The sequence below is a fragment of the Rhinolophus ferrumequinum genome, chromosome 18, assembly GCF_004115265.2.
Source record: "Rhinolophus ferrumequinum isolate MPI-CBG mRhiFer1 chromosome 18, mRhiFer1_v1.p, whole genome shotgun sequence".
NCBI lineage: Eukaryota > Metazoa > Chordata > Mammalia > Chiroptera > Rhinolophidae > Rhinolophus > Rhinolophus ferrumequinum.
Window position 1 is genome coordinate 4,727,314 of NC_046301.1, and position 14,191 is coordinate 4,741,504.

Here is a 14,191-nt window from a genome sequence, read left to right on the forward strand (position 1 = left end):
TTAGTAGCCTGAATTCATTCATTCATTTACCAAATATTTACTGAAAGCCAACTCTGTGCCAGGTAGTGAAGTAGGTACTGAGAATGCAACAATGAGCACAGTGCCTACTCCAGTGACGCTTCACTGGAACAATTCACTACGTCGGGTGAACATATCAGGAACATAATTAAGTTTAGGGGACAGTGATGGTAGATCCCCATAGAGAGAAAGTACAAAGGAAAGTGTATCAGTTAAAAGTAGCTTGAAGAATAGACTATTCAACAAATAGTGCTGAGACAATGGACTATCTTAATGGGAAAGTTGAAATCTTTCCTCTACGTCATACCATACACCAAAAAAAAAAAAAAAAAAGAAAAAAGATAAAGAGCCAAAGAGCCAAGTGGACACAAGATCTAAATGTGACAAACGATGCAAATGTTTAAAAACTTTTAAAGGAATAGGGAAATATTTCTTGAAAAGGTTTGAAAAGGCTAACAAACAAACAAACCCATAAGGAAAAGATTGATAAATTTGACTATATTAAGACAACTTTAAACTTTTATACAAGAAAGGGTACCGATGAAATGGAACCTTATGTCAAATGGGATTTTTTCCTGTTGCCCTGGAATTGTTGATAAACCCAAAACTGATGTTGACAAAGGATGCTAAGTATCCCAGGGTCTAAGACCAAGTTGCCACTAGCAGTTGGGGGCCAGGCGACTTCCCTCAGGGCTTAGTGACAGTCATTAGGCCAGTACTTACCACCTACTTCCTCCTCAGCACCCCATAAGGAAAACAACTGAGATGTGAGAGGGATCATGAGCTTTTGGTAGGAGGAGGCTATTCTTTCTTCTCTGTGTAGAAGGGAGGGGTGCTCCCCCAGAAGCTAAGGGAAAGGGCAAATCCAAGGCAATCAATCATCCATAAAGATTAGAGGTGCCTAAATGAAAGGGAGCCTGGCATCCTGCTCCCAATGAAATGTCTCTTCCAACTTGCTGACTTGCTCCTGGCAGTTAAGTCAGGGAGCAAAAAGAACTGAGAGAATAGAGGACCAGCCATTGCATCAACCTGTGCTCCTATTATTTGACAAACATAAATTTCCACTATGTTGCGGGGAAGGCAGTAATACGCAACAGTGAGAAAGGGTAGTCTGTCAGCAAATAGGAGTGGGACAATGGGCTATACTTATGGAAAGGGTGACAATTGGATCCGCGCCTCAAGTCAGAGCCAGATCTCCAGGTCTGGGAGCTGTGCAAAGGCAGGCAGCCCACACAGCAAAGACTGAAGTCAAAGGGCTGACTCCCTATGGGTTCTTCTAGGAGTTTTATAGTTTCAGGTCTTATATTCAAGTAAGTCCATTTTTTAACTTGTTTTTGTAGATGGTATAAGATGGGGGTCTAGTTCCATTCTTTTGCATGTAGCTGTCCAGTTTTCCCAACACCATTTATTGAAGAGACTGTCTTTTCCCCGTTGTATAGTCTTGCCTCCTTTGTCATAGATGAATTGATCATATAAGTATGGGTTTATTTCTGAGTTCTCTTTTCCGTTCCATTGATCTTTGTGTCTGTTTTCATGCCAGTCCCATGGTGTTTTGATTACTATACCTTTGTGGTATACTATATAGTTCAAAATCAGTGAGTGATACCTCTAGCTTTGTTCTGCTTTCTCACGATTGCTTTGGCTATTCGGGGTATTTTATGGTTCCATATAAATTTTAATACCCTCTATAACTTGTGCAGAAGCTGATCGATCAGCCCTCACTTCTACTTCAGGAGGAATTACTCCATATGTAGGTTCATATTCGGTGTGTCTGTGGGAGGAAGTGAGTCAAGGGTCTTCCTACACCTCTGTCGTGGCCTACCTATGTGCTTTTAATTCAAACGAACACAGGTATTCATGAGCAGAATTCAATCTTAACTATCTCTCCAAGACTATGTTCTCCAGAAAAAGTGTCTCCAGTTTTTCAAAAGAATCTTTACATACATAAAAAAATCACCTCAGAGTACAATTAATAGTTAATGTTAATATAAATACTGCCATGGATCAACACATATTTGGAATTCTTCCTCTGTGCCCTTTGAAGCACATTCAAATCCCTTTGTTTGAAGTAATTGTTTTGGAGAGAAAAACACTCATTTGAATGTAAGACAGATAAGGTGGCGACCAGATTTTGAAAATCTGGTTAAGTCATACGGCACAGACTGTTGTTAATACGGTGAATAATTAGCTGAGTAATGAGAAAATAATAAAGCACTTTTTGTGGGTCTTGTAAACTAATTTTAAAAAGTATTTCTTCAGAGATATTTCAAAAATGCTCTGAGCTGTGGTGGCACCATCAGAACTAGTGTGCCCAATGGTAACCACTTTGAAGGGAAAGTTCCCGTCTAGCAGATCAAAATTTGGAATTTCTTTAACATAAGTCATATAGTATAATCACACTGCAAAAAATAAAAATCTGTAACAACTAAACCAACTGTTGTTATCACTCATGGGGTTCATAATGAAGAGGCTTTAGGTACATATAATCAAGACATTTATATCAAGTTTGGTGGTTGCGTAGCTGACTGAGACTTTTTTTTCCTCAGAGACTCTCATTTTCTACTATCACTTTTTGATAGTAGAAGATTACACCACAAGTATAGGAAATTCTTCTTAGAAAATAGGCCCTGTGGAAGATTCTGGAGTCTCTGGGCACTTAGTAAGGATCATGCCACACAGCAGCATAGCAATTTTCAGTCATAAGAAGTTTGAATTTGGGAGGGAATTTAGGAATTTCTCTACTTCTTCTAAATCACTCAAAAGCAACAAGGAGAATAAGAAACAGAAAGATAAAAAAAAAAAAAAAACAGAAAAAAAAGCAATGACTAAACTCCTTCTTTAATGAAACTTAGAGACATCCATGCCCTTTCTCAGAAAGGTTACAAGAAACAGTCACTTGGGGGTGTGAGGAAATGTCAAGAGTAGACATTCATGGCTCAGAACTTCCCTTGACTGTTTGATATGACGTCTACAGAAGCTTAGATACAGGGTTGAAGGAAAAATTATAGAGAAGAGCCGTATTTGCCAGGGGCACTCAGTGAGATGGAGAGGGAGAGGCTACCTTGTGAATTGTCCTACAGTTCTATTCTTTGACAAAGAAAAATAAAGAAAAAATGAACTCACATACACAATCTCGTGCCTACAGGAAAATTCCTAATTGCCTGGACTGTCGCCCTGGAATTCTCCAGCCCCACTCCAACCTCCTGAAGGCAGCTGGTCCAAAAAGAACTTACTTCATTCAAAACTGAGTATTCCCAGTAGGGTATCTATGGAAGATCTATATTGAGATATTTTAAGAAAAAAGGATAAAATAAATAGCAAATAAAGAACACTCATCAGAAAAAATGTTAAAGCAAAGATAAAAACACATAATGCCATTATTAAAACAAAATTTAAAAAAATATATATACCAATCATGGGGTTGGGGATAAGGGGGAAGGTGAGGGGATTAGAAAACAGTCAGTAACCACAAGATGGCCACGGGGTTTTGAAAATTAATTTGGGGAATGTAATCAATAATGTTGTAAAGATTTTGTAGGGTATCCGATGGACACTTGTCTCATTAGGGAGACCACCTCAGGGATGATGTAGATGCCTGATCACTGCACTGTACACCTGAAGCTGAAGCTGAACAATAATGAATGCCAACTATAATTTTATATATATATATACACATATGTATGTATATACTTACAAGAAGCAGAGTACAGCATTAGGAATAGAGACAGTGGAAATGTAATGGCTGTGTGCGATCTCAGAGGGATAGTGGATGGGGGGAGGGGGGTCCACACAGTGTGAGGGATATAAATGATAAACGTCTAAGTATTACTTTGTCTTGTGCACCTGAAACTAATAAAAAAAATAAATTAAAAAAAACAAACAATCATATCTTTGAAATAAGAGCACAAAGAAGTCAAAGAAAATATGGTGCCAAAAGAAGGAAGTGATATATAAGTTGGAAAAATCTCAAGAAGAAAAAAACAAACACAGAAATGAAATCAGAAGCAGCACATATGAAGATAGATAGGAATAAAATACACTACAGGAAAAAAGGAGCCAAAAGGAGAAATGGATAAAAAATTCAAAAGGAATAGAGAAAAGATGGTAGCTATGGAAGATGGGCATCTGTCTTTTTCTCCTTAGGCATCTAATTGGTATCTTTAAAGAATATACCAAATAATAGAACAGAAACAATATTTCAAGATATAATTCAAGAAAATTACCCAGAAATGAAAGAAGACTTGAATGTACAGAATGAATGGCTACACCATGTGCCAGAAAAAAATTCATACAGATCCACTTAGAGAATAATCAATAGCCAGTTATTAGATTTCAATGATAAACAAGGAAAATTTGGGGTATTCAAGCCAGAACCTCAGGTGAACTATATGAGAAAAACAATCAGGCTGGCCTCAAACTCTTTCTCATCAACATTCCATTCTAGGAGCACTAGAGCAACATTTACAAATACATGAAGAAATAAAGTCACATCTAAGAATTTTACGGCTAGTCAATATAGACATATAGAAAACACAAAACAGTTGGGAACATTAAATAAGTCGGAAAACATAGTTCCTGTGAATTCTTCTTGAACAAACTACGTGAAGACAAACCTCAGCCGACCAAGATGAATAGAAAATCACAGCAAAAAGACCGGTGGTGAATTTTGACTGTGTTTAACCATTGAGCTAAAACTAAAACAAATGTGGGTTATAGTCCCTGAAAAGGTAGTGAAGGGGAGCAGAATATGCCACCCCAAATATGTCACTTTGGCATAAGAATTATTTTGAGCTGAAGGCGATTAAGAAGCAGAAAATGCAGAAAGAGCTCTGTGCCCTCCTCCTGTCGGCCTAAAGGCAGTTCAGAAACTTCCCTTTGTGAAGGTTTTCCCCTTCCCCTCTCCCGCATCAGCAGGAGGGGAAGTCAGCATCATCACTGGAGACAGGAAGGGGGTACTGAGATGGGGCTGCAGAAACCAGCATTCCTAAAGCAACACTTAGCACCCATTAGACTCCCAGATACCTACCTTCCCACAATTTACCATCCCTAGGAGCCCAAACCTCTTTTCCTTTGTCTGTCACCTCTCCACAAATGAATCTCCCTTTGTTCAGATGGTGTATAAGCCCCACATTCTAAAGACCTATTTGAGTTACTCGTAAGTTCAAATAAAAAGATAAACAAGAAAGAATAGGCAGAAAAAGTATGTAAAGTAAGAGTCTTGAAGTAAGGATGTATGCGTGTGTGTGTATGTATTTTATTTGTTTGATTTTGTTTTAATTCATTATGATTCAAATAATGTGGTTCTACAGCATAGGACAGCCTATAAATAAATCTAAATAGAAACAGGAATTTAGTAAATGATAAAGGCGGTATTTCAAATCAATAGAAAAGATAGATTACTCCACACACTCAGCTTTGTAATCATCTGGAAAAACATCAATTTGGATCCTCACCTCACACATTGCATCAAAATATATTCTATGAGAATCAAATATTTTCATATAAAAAGTGAAACCATGAAAATACTAAATAAAATATAGATTAAAAATTTTAAAAATATTCTCATACGGGGGATGATTTTTCTAATTAGGACCCAAAACCTGCAGCAATAAAGATCTGTAAAGTTGGCTACACAAAAATCAAAAAGTTGGGGAAAAACACCCATAAACATTAAAAAGACATACAACAAACTGGGAAAAAAATTTCAATTCTTATCACAGGCTAAGGGCTGATTTTCTTAAAAGAATTAATTAATTCTTAAAATTCCTCTTAGTTTATAGCAAAAAGCCCATCAAGAAAGCCAAATATGCATTGGGTTTTAAGCATATAGAACACTAAACATAAAAAGATGGTCAAGTTCATTAATAATAAAGAATATAAAGTGAAACTACACTGTGATACCATTTTCACGGATCTGGCCAGAATAAAAACCTTTGGTAACACACTGTTGGAAAATTAAAGAGGAAATAGGCACTCTCATACATTTATTTTAAGAATGTAAATTGGCACAAACTCCATCAAAATCAATTTGATAACAACTGAAAAATTAGAATGCACATATACTTTAACCAGACAATGCTATAGATTTGCACATTTCAAATGTCATATATACAAGGTTACTTACTGCAGTATGACAATATTCTGTATTTTCATCAACAGAACACTGATAAATTAAGTATAACCATATAATGGAATATAATATAACCATTAAAAAGTAAAGCTTTGGCAATCACTGTGCCAAGCAATTTTGCACAATCTGCTGCTTCTAAGAAAGTCATACGAAGAGAACTATAGCTATTCGTTGTCATCACCACACATTATACATTTTTTGATTCTCTTCCTTGTGATCTTGAACACAATAGAAATCTAAAGATTTGATAATCAAAAATGATCAACCACCTGGAAAATAAAGGATTATACTCTCTTCTGAGTTGGAGAACAGTGTTCAAACGTCACATCCAATATCAAAGTGCAAAAGGTATTTTGAAGTAGTACTGATGAAAAAGTGTAGCCTAAGAATCCATTGAAACATGGACTGCCTGAAAGAACAATCTGGGCAACATATCAGAGCATTGTTTTCCAAATACACCACATCTCCCACTGCTTTCTCTAGCTCAGGCGATCGCGTAATATCCTTTCGAAACTGTGGCAACACTTTGCTTTCAATACAGCAAAGAAATTCTTCTTCCTCAACTAGAAAAACAAAGAACTTGGACTCTGATTTGCAAAATTCTCTGCAAGTAACATTCTGTTTTCTCTGTTCTATTCTATCCTCAAACCGTGTGTCCCTAAAAATAAGACCTAGCCAGACAATCAGCTCTAATGCGTCTTTTGGAGCAAAAATTAATACAAGGCCGGGTCTTATTTTACTATAATATAAGGCCGGGTCTTGTATATGATATTATATTATATTATAGTAAAATAAGTCTCATATTATAGTAATATAAGACCTGCTCTTATATTAATTTTTGCTCCAAAAGAGCATTAGAGCTGATTGTCTGGCGAGGTGTGATTTTTGGGGAAAGACGGTAGTAAATCTGAAGAATCTAAGTCTAGTCGTTATTCATGTGCACATGTACACACACACACACACACACACACACACACACACAATTACAAACAAAAGAAGAGATATGTCTAATGAATGCTTACCTGATAACGTGTTGGCTGATTGAGAATGCTGTTAAAACTGTGTGATTCAAAAACTCTTGAGTTAGATTGAGTGAAGAGGTTTAACTAGGAAAAAATACAATTAACCTAGTAAATTAGAATACATTCACTTGGAAATCAAAAATATAATCTACTTTCATCTCCTTCATAACATTTCTGGAATCAATATTTCTGTGGAACATTTTGTGGACGTTGAGTTTTACAGGTGATTTAATGTATTTCCAAAGGTAAAAACTAATGTGAGTACAACGCTCATGTGTATCAACATGTTGGCAGGATGTACTGTGACAGGACTGCTTCACTGAAAATATATTTTACAAAGACGTGAACATAATTGCTCCTGGGGACACTGTATACTTTATCAAAACGTATTCACAGCACCTACAAGGCCAAGTTCAGAAGCCACGCTCCCTGCTCCTGGCCCTACGTGCCTCTCCTGCACTGAACAGAAACACTACAAGTTCCGATGGCATCCCTTAGGCATCACTTACTATTTTGTAACCCTAAAATATTTGCCCAAATAACACGCCTTCTCAAGTATCTTGACCTTCTTCTGAGCCAGGTTCACAACTTTGGAGAGAACTGGGCTGAAGAATTTTGGTAATCTTTCCTTTTCTCTCTTTCTTTTTAAGGTTTAACTTTGAGTAGGCGAAGCAAGAGGCGCACACGATTACCGCCTGCTCTTCAGGGAGAGTGAGCAGGGCCCGCTTCTTATTCGCGGACAAGTTGCTACCTATAAGGTGTGATTCAAAGGCAGGGACCCCTATCCAAAAACATGTATTCATCCTCCACCTGCCTCCCCACCGTCAAAACTCAGGAAGCTGTGGGTGCTGGGGTCCTCACGATGGTGCGAGGAGAAAAACCCTGGCGGACAAAGTGAACTCTCCCAGGAGCCACTGGGGGTCAGTGTGTGACCGCTGACTGAGGTTAGCTGTGTAGGTCAGCACAAAACATTTCTGGAGGCTCCTTCCTTTCTTCTAAAAAAGAAAAACAGAAACATGTAACTTCTCCAATTTTTTACTAAATTCAGTTCACAGAGAGTATCTGTGAATATGATAGAGAATCTGTGAACATTAAAGAGATTTAAACAGCTCCACACACGATTTAAAAAAATAAAATCAAAATGGCAGTTTCTAACCAGATATTAGAGACTGAGGAAAGCCAAGGAGCTTGGTTCCTGGGAGATCAGAGCCCAGCCTTCCTTCCACTTGCAGCAACCTCTTTGAGAAAAGCCTTCTTCCTGCTGACAGTGCAATCCAGGCAGGAGCCTGTCTGCTCCCTTCACGTCCCTGAACACAAGCCGCGTTTCCCTTACAGGGTCTAGGTAGTCCCAAGCCACCTGAATGCCCTCTCTGCAACCTGACTGTTTGTATTTCCCCCTTCTACATGATGACTGCGTCAGGAATGAAGTCAGTTACCCACAGAAAGAGAACATTAAGGTGCAAAGTGCAAGAGCTGTGGTCCCCATGCCTGAGAGGCTTCCTTTTAAAAGAAAGAAGCCTCAGTTAATAAATCCGCAGAGAAACAAAGTCAATGTCAGCAGTAGCAGGAGTTGCCCAAGGTGACAGACAGTCAGAGCCCGGCCCCTTTAAGAAACCCTGCAGCTGAAGGTGCAGCCCATGGGGAGGAAGTGTGGCAGGAACCAAGCCAGAGCGCAGCCAGGGGCAGTAGAACCGAGCTAGGCATCTGATGAAAACACCTACCCCGCACTGGCTAGCCCCCGTGAGCTTGCGTAAGTGAGTTACTGTAACAGCTTCAGTAGTCTAATCCATAAAATGGGAATAATAGTCATACCTACCTCACAGTGTTGCATGAGGTTCAAATGTACAGCAAAGCACTTTGTAAACTGTGAATGAGGAAGGGCACTGATATTTGTTGAGGCTGGAACTTTAGACATCTCACATCATCCTCTCAAGAACCCTACGAAGTTTTCCCTTTCAGATGAGACAATGAAGGCTCAGAGTGATAAAATCATTTATCCATGGTACTTGCTAATAAGCCATAAGCACCAGAATTCAAACCCAGGCCTAACGCCGAGGCTCTCTTCCTTACATACACTGCTTCTCACTGGGTACATACGAGGTATTATTTCAAATCATAGCCAATCACTGCCTTGCAACCTAATAGCCTTAAGAGCCCACATCTAGGTCAAACAAAAAAAGGTTTAAAAGGCCACCTTCTTAAAGAATGAGATGTCAGGGTATTACAAGTCTTGGAAAGGCACATCTATTTTAAAAAGTGAGAAATGAAATTGTATGAATCCAGTCTTTTTTCCAGCTTCAACTGAGAAAAAATATCTAGCTCTGCTCAGGAAGGCCTGATGACATTGCTATCTTGTGGCTCCAAGAAGCTATAGACTGTTTTCCCAACTTTAGGCAAAAATTCTATTTTAACCTCTCACATTTGCTTCTATCTGCCTCAATCGCTGACATTTGAGGTTCTGCCCAGATACTTCTGTCGCCTATACCAATTCTATCCCTGAAAGTTAAGTTCGTGATAATCAGCTGTTATCATGAAACTCATCTTTGTTCATAAGTTTGACTCAAGTGGGACAACTTAAGGACAAACCATTCTTGGTTATTTATAAAGGGGGTATTTATGGTTACTATTTGAGGATACTCTGAGTTCTGTATCCATTTTATAATATTGAAGGAAGAAAAGAGTATTTAGCCCAATAAAGGGTTTCTACAAATAAGAAGAATATGGTAGTGGTGAATTACACATAAAACCAAGAGGAAAATGTGAGATTAAAATTATTTAGCTTCAGAGTAACAGTTGTGAAGCATGGAACACATACAAAAACGCCAAGTGGTTTCTAACAATAACTTTTCTGTTTACTCTTAACAAGTTAAGGAAGTTTTTGTTTGTTTTTAATCTGGTAGTTTACATGAAATTCTGACCAAAGGCAAGACATAGACTAAATGACTTTTTAAGACGTTATGAAGATATTAAGTATTAGTCTATGAAAGACTATGGAATGGACAATAACTTTCAACATCTTCTAACATAAAAAACACTGAACAAACATCAAAAGACAAGGAGACAGACAGACCATTTAGCTTAAGTTTCCGAGACCTACCCTGGACTTGGAGTTCCCCATTCCCATTTCTATGTTCTTCGGTAGCCTTCTCCTTCTGCATTTGGAAAAGTTAATGAGCCGCATGATGAAATAAACGAATGACTTTGGACTAGGAACTAGACTGAAGGGTGGAGGTAACGTTTTTCCATCATCAAAGTAAGATAACCAAAGTTTTGAACGAGCAAACTTCCATTCTACATCACTGTCATCCTGTGTCACAAAACAGAAAAGAAATAACAACTCATTTTAAAAACTAAATATTTTAGTAATTGATTCCAGTAGGTTCTTACAATGAACCTAAAACTTATGCATTTGAAATAGATAAGTGACATATACATTTGTCTGCATATAATCTCTATTGGCCTATATAATAGTCCGAGTACCACTTTTATAACACTCAGTTTTAAAAAAATTTCTCTCCCATATGCTTCTGTCTGTACCCACTGAAATTTAACCAGAATTTCCTGCCTACCATCCAAAAACAAAGTAAAACACACAAGAAAAATTCAGGGTCAAGGATGAAAATATGAATTCCTCCCTCCCCAACCAGCCAAGTCTGCATATTCAACAAGAGTTCCCCACTTTGTCCTCACCCTCCCTCCTTAACTAGAGCCACCCAAGCCAGGCTGTAGATACAGCATATGTACCCCAAGGGCAAAGGGGAAAAACAGTATCTGATGCATGCACTGGGGATTTCTGTGTCTGCCGTTACGAAAGGCCCTCACTGGCCAATTCCTGTCTTACGTTTCTTTTTATCCTCAGTGATGCCCCACGGGGAGGGCATAACCATCCTTACTGGGAGAAAGAATGGAGAGAAGAAATGGAGAGGAGGGGTCCACAGGCAAAGGAAGTTGGCTCACTCATTTTCCACTTCCTAGACGGCCACTGCCACACCCAAGCAGGGGTGCAGAGTGCCACAGTTTACATTTCTGGAGGACTTAACTTCTGCTTCGAGAACACTACCTTATGTGTTTCTAAAACACACACTTCGTGGACTTAACAGTGAAACACTAAAACTGAACACTAAACTGGAGGATATGAAGAAACATGTACAACGATGAAGGAAGGTGCCAAACCTGCCTGATCCAAAGCACGAAGCGATTTCTAGCATCCCAAAAATTCTGAATTAAGAGCATCATCAGTGCTTTCCAGACACCTAGTCATCCCTCTACCAGGATCTTTCAGGTGGTTGCTGGCTCACCGAGGAGAGAACACTACCCCTACAGCCAATACTTGTTCTAGCCACTAATTTCAGAACTTCTGAAATACACCCGGAGCAATGGTAAATTCATGGGCACCGCTGCTGTGCTCCTAGAAGACACTGGAAGGTGCACGCCTATCTGTTCAGATGGAAAACACAGAAAAAGGCCCAGGCTCCCTCTGCCTGGTATAAGCCTCTCTTGTCTCCATGGGCTGGAGCTCCCCCACAGGGCACAGAAGCAGATGTGCTACGCTACTTAGGATGGGATGGCAAGGGCAGACCCCGTGGGGAGGAAACAGGTTTACCTCAATTTCTTGGTATGAGCTGTTAATCATAGCAATGAGCATGTTGAGTAAAACGACCACCATCGTTACATTGTAGATTCCATACAGAACGTAGCCAATGTTCTCTATGAACTTGTGATCGTATTTGAGCACAACAGAAGTCACTTCCGACAACCCAAATATGGACCAAAACAAAGTCTTGAAACTTTCTTCTACACTGTCGAAAGAAGGTACACAGTAAGTAAATGAACAGTTTTTAGGAGTAAAATGTCAAAAGTGAAAACAAGTCAGGGTCTGAATACTGTACAGATGTAACATGCCATCATAAAATATCATCATCATAAACCCCAAGTAGCATTGTTTTATCATCATATTTAATAGAAATTATGCTCTCAAGTTTTCAGAAACTCAATGATTAAATTGTGCTAATGCCTAGCCTTTCTGTACATTTCATCATGTGAAAATTCTCTGAACTCAGCAGGGGAAAGCTGAAGTCATGCCATAATACCCACTCCTTTCTCCCAAAAGGATGGAAGTTTGGGGCTTGATTTGGCAGGTGGTTTAGAAATTTAAATCAGGTTTTCTGGAATAGAACAAGGTCGGAATTAAAATTTTATACCCACGTCAAAATAGTAGGCACAAACATATTCCTTGTAGCATGGCAGCAGGAAAGAATGAAAACAACCCAAATATCCATCAATACGGGAGTGGGAAAATAATTCTGGACATCCATATGATGGGATGGTATGCAGCCACTCGGGACAATGACAGATCTATCTTCACGTTTCTATAAAATGATAGCTGAGATATAGGCTTAAGTGAAAAAAACATGACGTGGCAAGGGTGAAATATTCTACCATTTGAATAAAACAGTGGGGCATACAAGTGCTCATATTCTTGTTTATGCAAAGAACTATCTCTGAAAGTGTAGCCAAAGAAACCCTGGCCCCTGGAAACTAAGGAACACTAGGAGCCTGGGACCCATGGGTGAGGAGAGGTCACAGGCTTTTCACCACTGCAAATGAATTTTTGTCACGAAAATATATTACCTAGCTAACAGTTACGCTTGGTGGAAACGAAGAGGAAGCAACAGAATGAAAGATTCTTCTTCTTTTCCCTTAATTTATATCATCTACTTCCTGGTTCTTCCATGGCAGCAATTTGCACTTGGGCCCTTGCCAGACTAATTCCCTGCTTTTATCACTTAAATGACCTTTGCCAACCAAATTTGGCTGGCGTTGTCATATAACCCAGTTGTAATCCTTGGTCTGTAAATCGCAAGACTAATCCTTAAACTAAACAATTACATGTATGGAATTCCATTGCAAAGTAGGAATCAAAAGTAAGTCCTTCTTTGCAAAGAAAGATTTATGGAATCTGTGCTTTTTTGATTTCTTATAACAGATTCCTAATAACAACTTTATAGATCTATAGGTTTTAGTACTAGTTTATTAATTCATTCATTCATTCAACAAACATCGATGGAGCACCTCCTATGTTTTAGAAGTTGTGCTAGATCCCAGGGATGGAGGGTTCCTGTTCCTACAGAGTTAGTCTCTGTTATACAACATCTGATTGTGTGACGCCATAGCACAGATGCTGGAAGGAGACTAAGGAACACTATAAGCTCTTTGCTCCTGCCATTAATTTAACAGTATCACAAAACTGTCGCCTTCTTCCTCTTTCTCTTTTGCAAACCTTCCCACCCCGACTTATGTGGAGAATCTACATGTGTGGGGAGAGGGGGATGGTGAAAAGCAGAGGGTACTGGCAGGTCCTGAGCTCCTACTGGGGGCAAGAGGCTGCATATAAGTCACCTTACGTCATCCTCATGACAGCCTGATTTAAACTTTTAATGCTTATTTTTAAAATAAGGAAACTAACAGAGACATGTAAGTAGCTTGATCAAAGGCCACAGCTAAAGAACAGCAGAGACCGCATCCATATCCAGGTCTGCCTGGTGTTTGAGCTGTTCTTTCCATGCTATCATGTTGCCAGGTCTTCACACAAAACCGTGAAGAAAATGTAAGGTAGCATGTTTTCCCCAAAATAAGACCTAGCTAGCCATCAGCTTTAATGCGTCTTTTGGAGCAAAAATTAATATAAGACCCAGTATTATTATATATGTTATGTTATGTTATATTGTTATATTATACCTGGTCTTACAGTAAAATGAGACCGGGTCTTATATTAATTTTTGCTCTAAAAGACACATTAGAGCTGATGGTCCGGCGAGGTCTTATTTTCGGGAAAACATGGTATAAAATGAGATCTCATATTGTTGAAAGGGGCAGCATTCTATTCAGGATCTCTCTGTCCTTCCTCCACTGGGTTCAAACAGATTTTTTTCTTTACAAGCAAGTCAGTCTTAGTTGTCTTTCACCCCTAAGACCTGCTCTATATTAACTATTTGAAAAAATCCATTTCAAACAACTTCGA

The 14,191-nt window shown here is 38.9% G+C and overlaps 1 protein-coding gene across 5 annotated transcripts in view; it reads right to left on the reverse strand.

Annotated features, from left to right (window-relative positions):
• Positions 1 to 14,191, reverse strand: part of TRPC3 (transient receptor potential cation channel subfamily C member 3) — a 61,903-nt gene that overhangs the window by 6,153 nt on the left and 41,559 nt on the right. For 2 of the 5 annotated variants that reach the window (XM_033135288.1, XM_033135287.1), the window contains exons 8-11: positions 11,774 to 11,969; positions 10,268 to 10,477; positions 8,987 to 9,034; positions 7,171 to 7,254 (exon numbers count right to left, since the gene is read on the reverse strand). In XM_033135288.1, coding sequence (XP_032991179.1) covers positions 7,171 to 7,254; positions 8,987 to 9,034; positions 10,268 to 10,477; positions 11,774 to 11,969 — 538 coding nt within the window. The remainder of the gene's footprint in view (positions 1 to 7,170; positions 7,255 to 8,986; positions 9,035 to 10,267; positions 10,478 to 11,773; positions 11,970 to 14,191) is intronic. The other 3 variants (XM_033135290.1, XM_033135289.1, XM_033135291.1) reach the window with 2 other exon arrangements.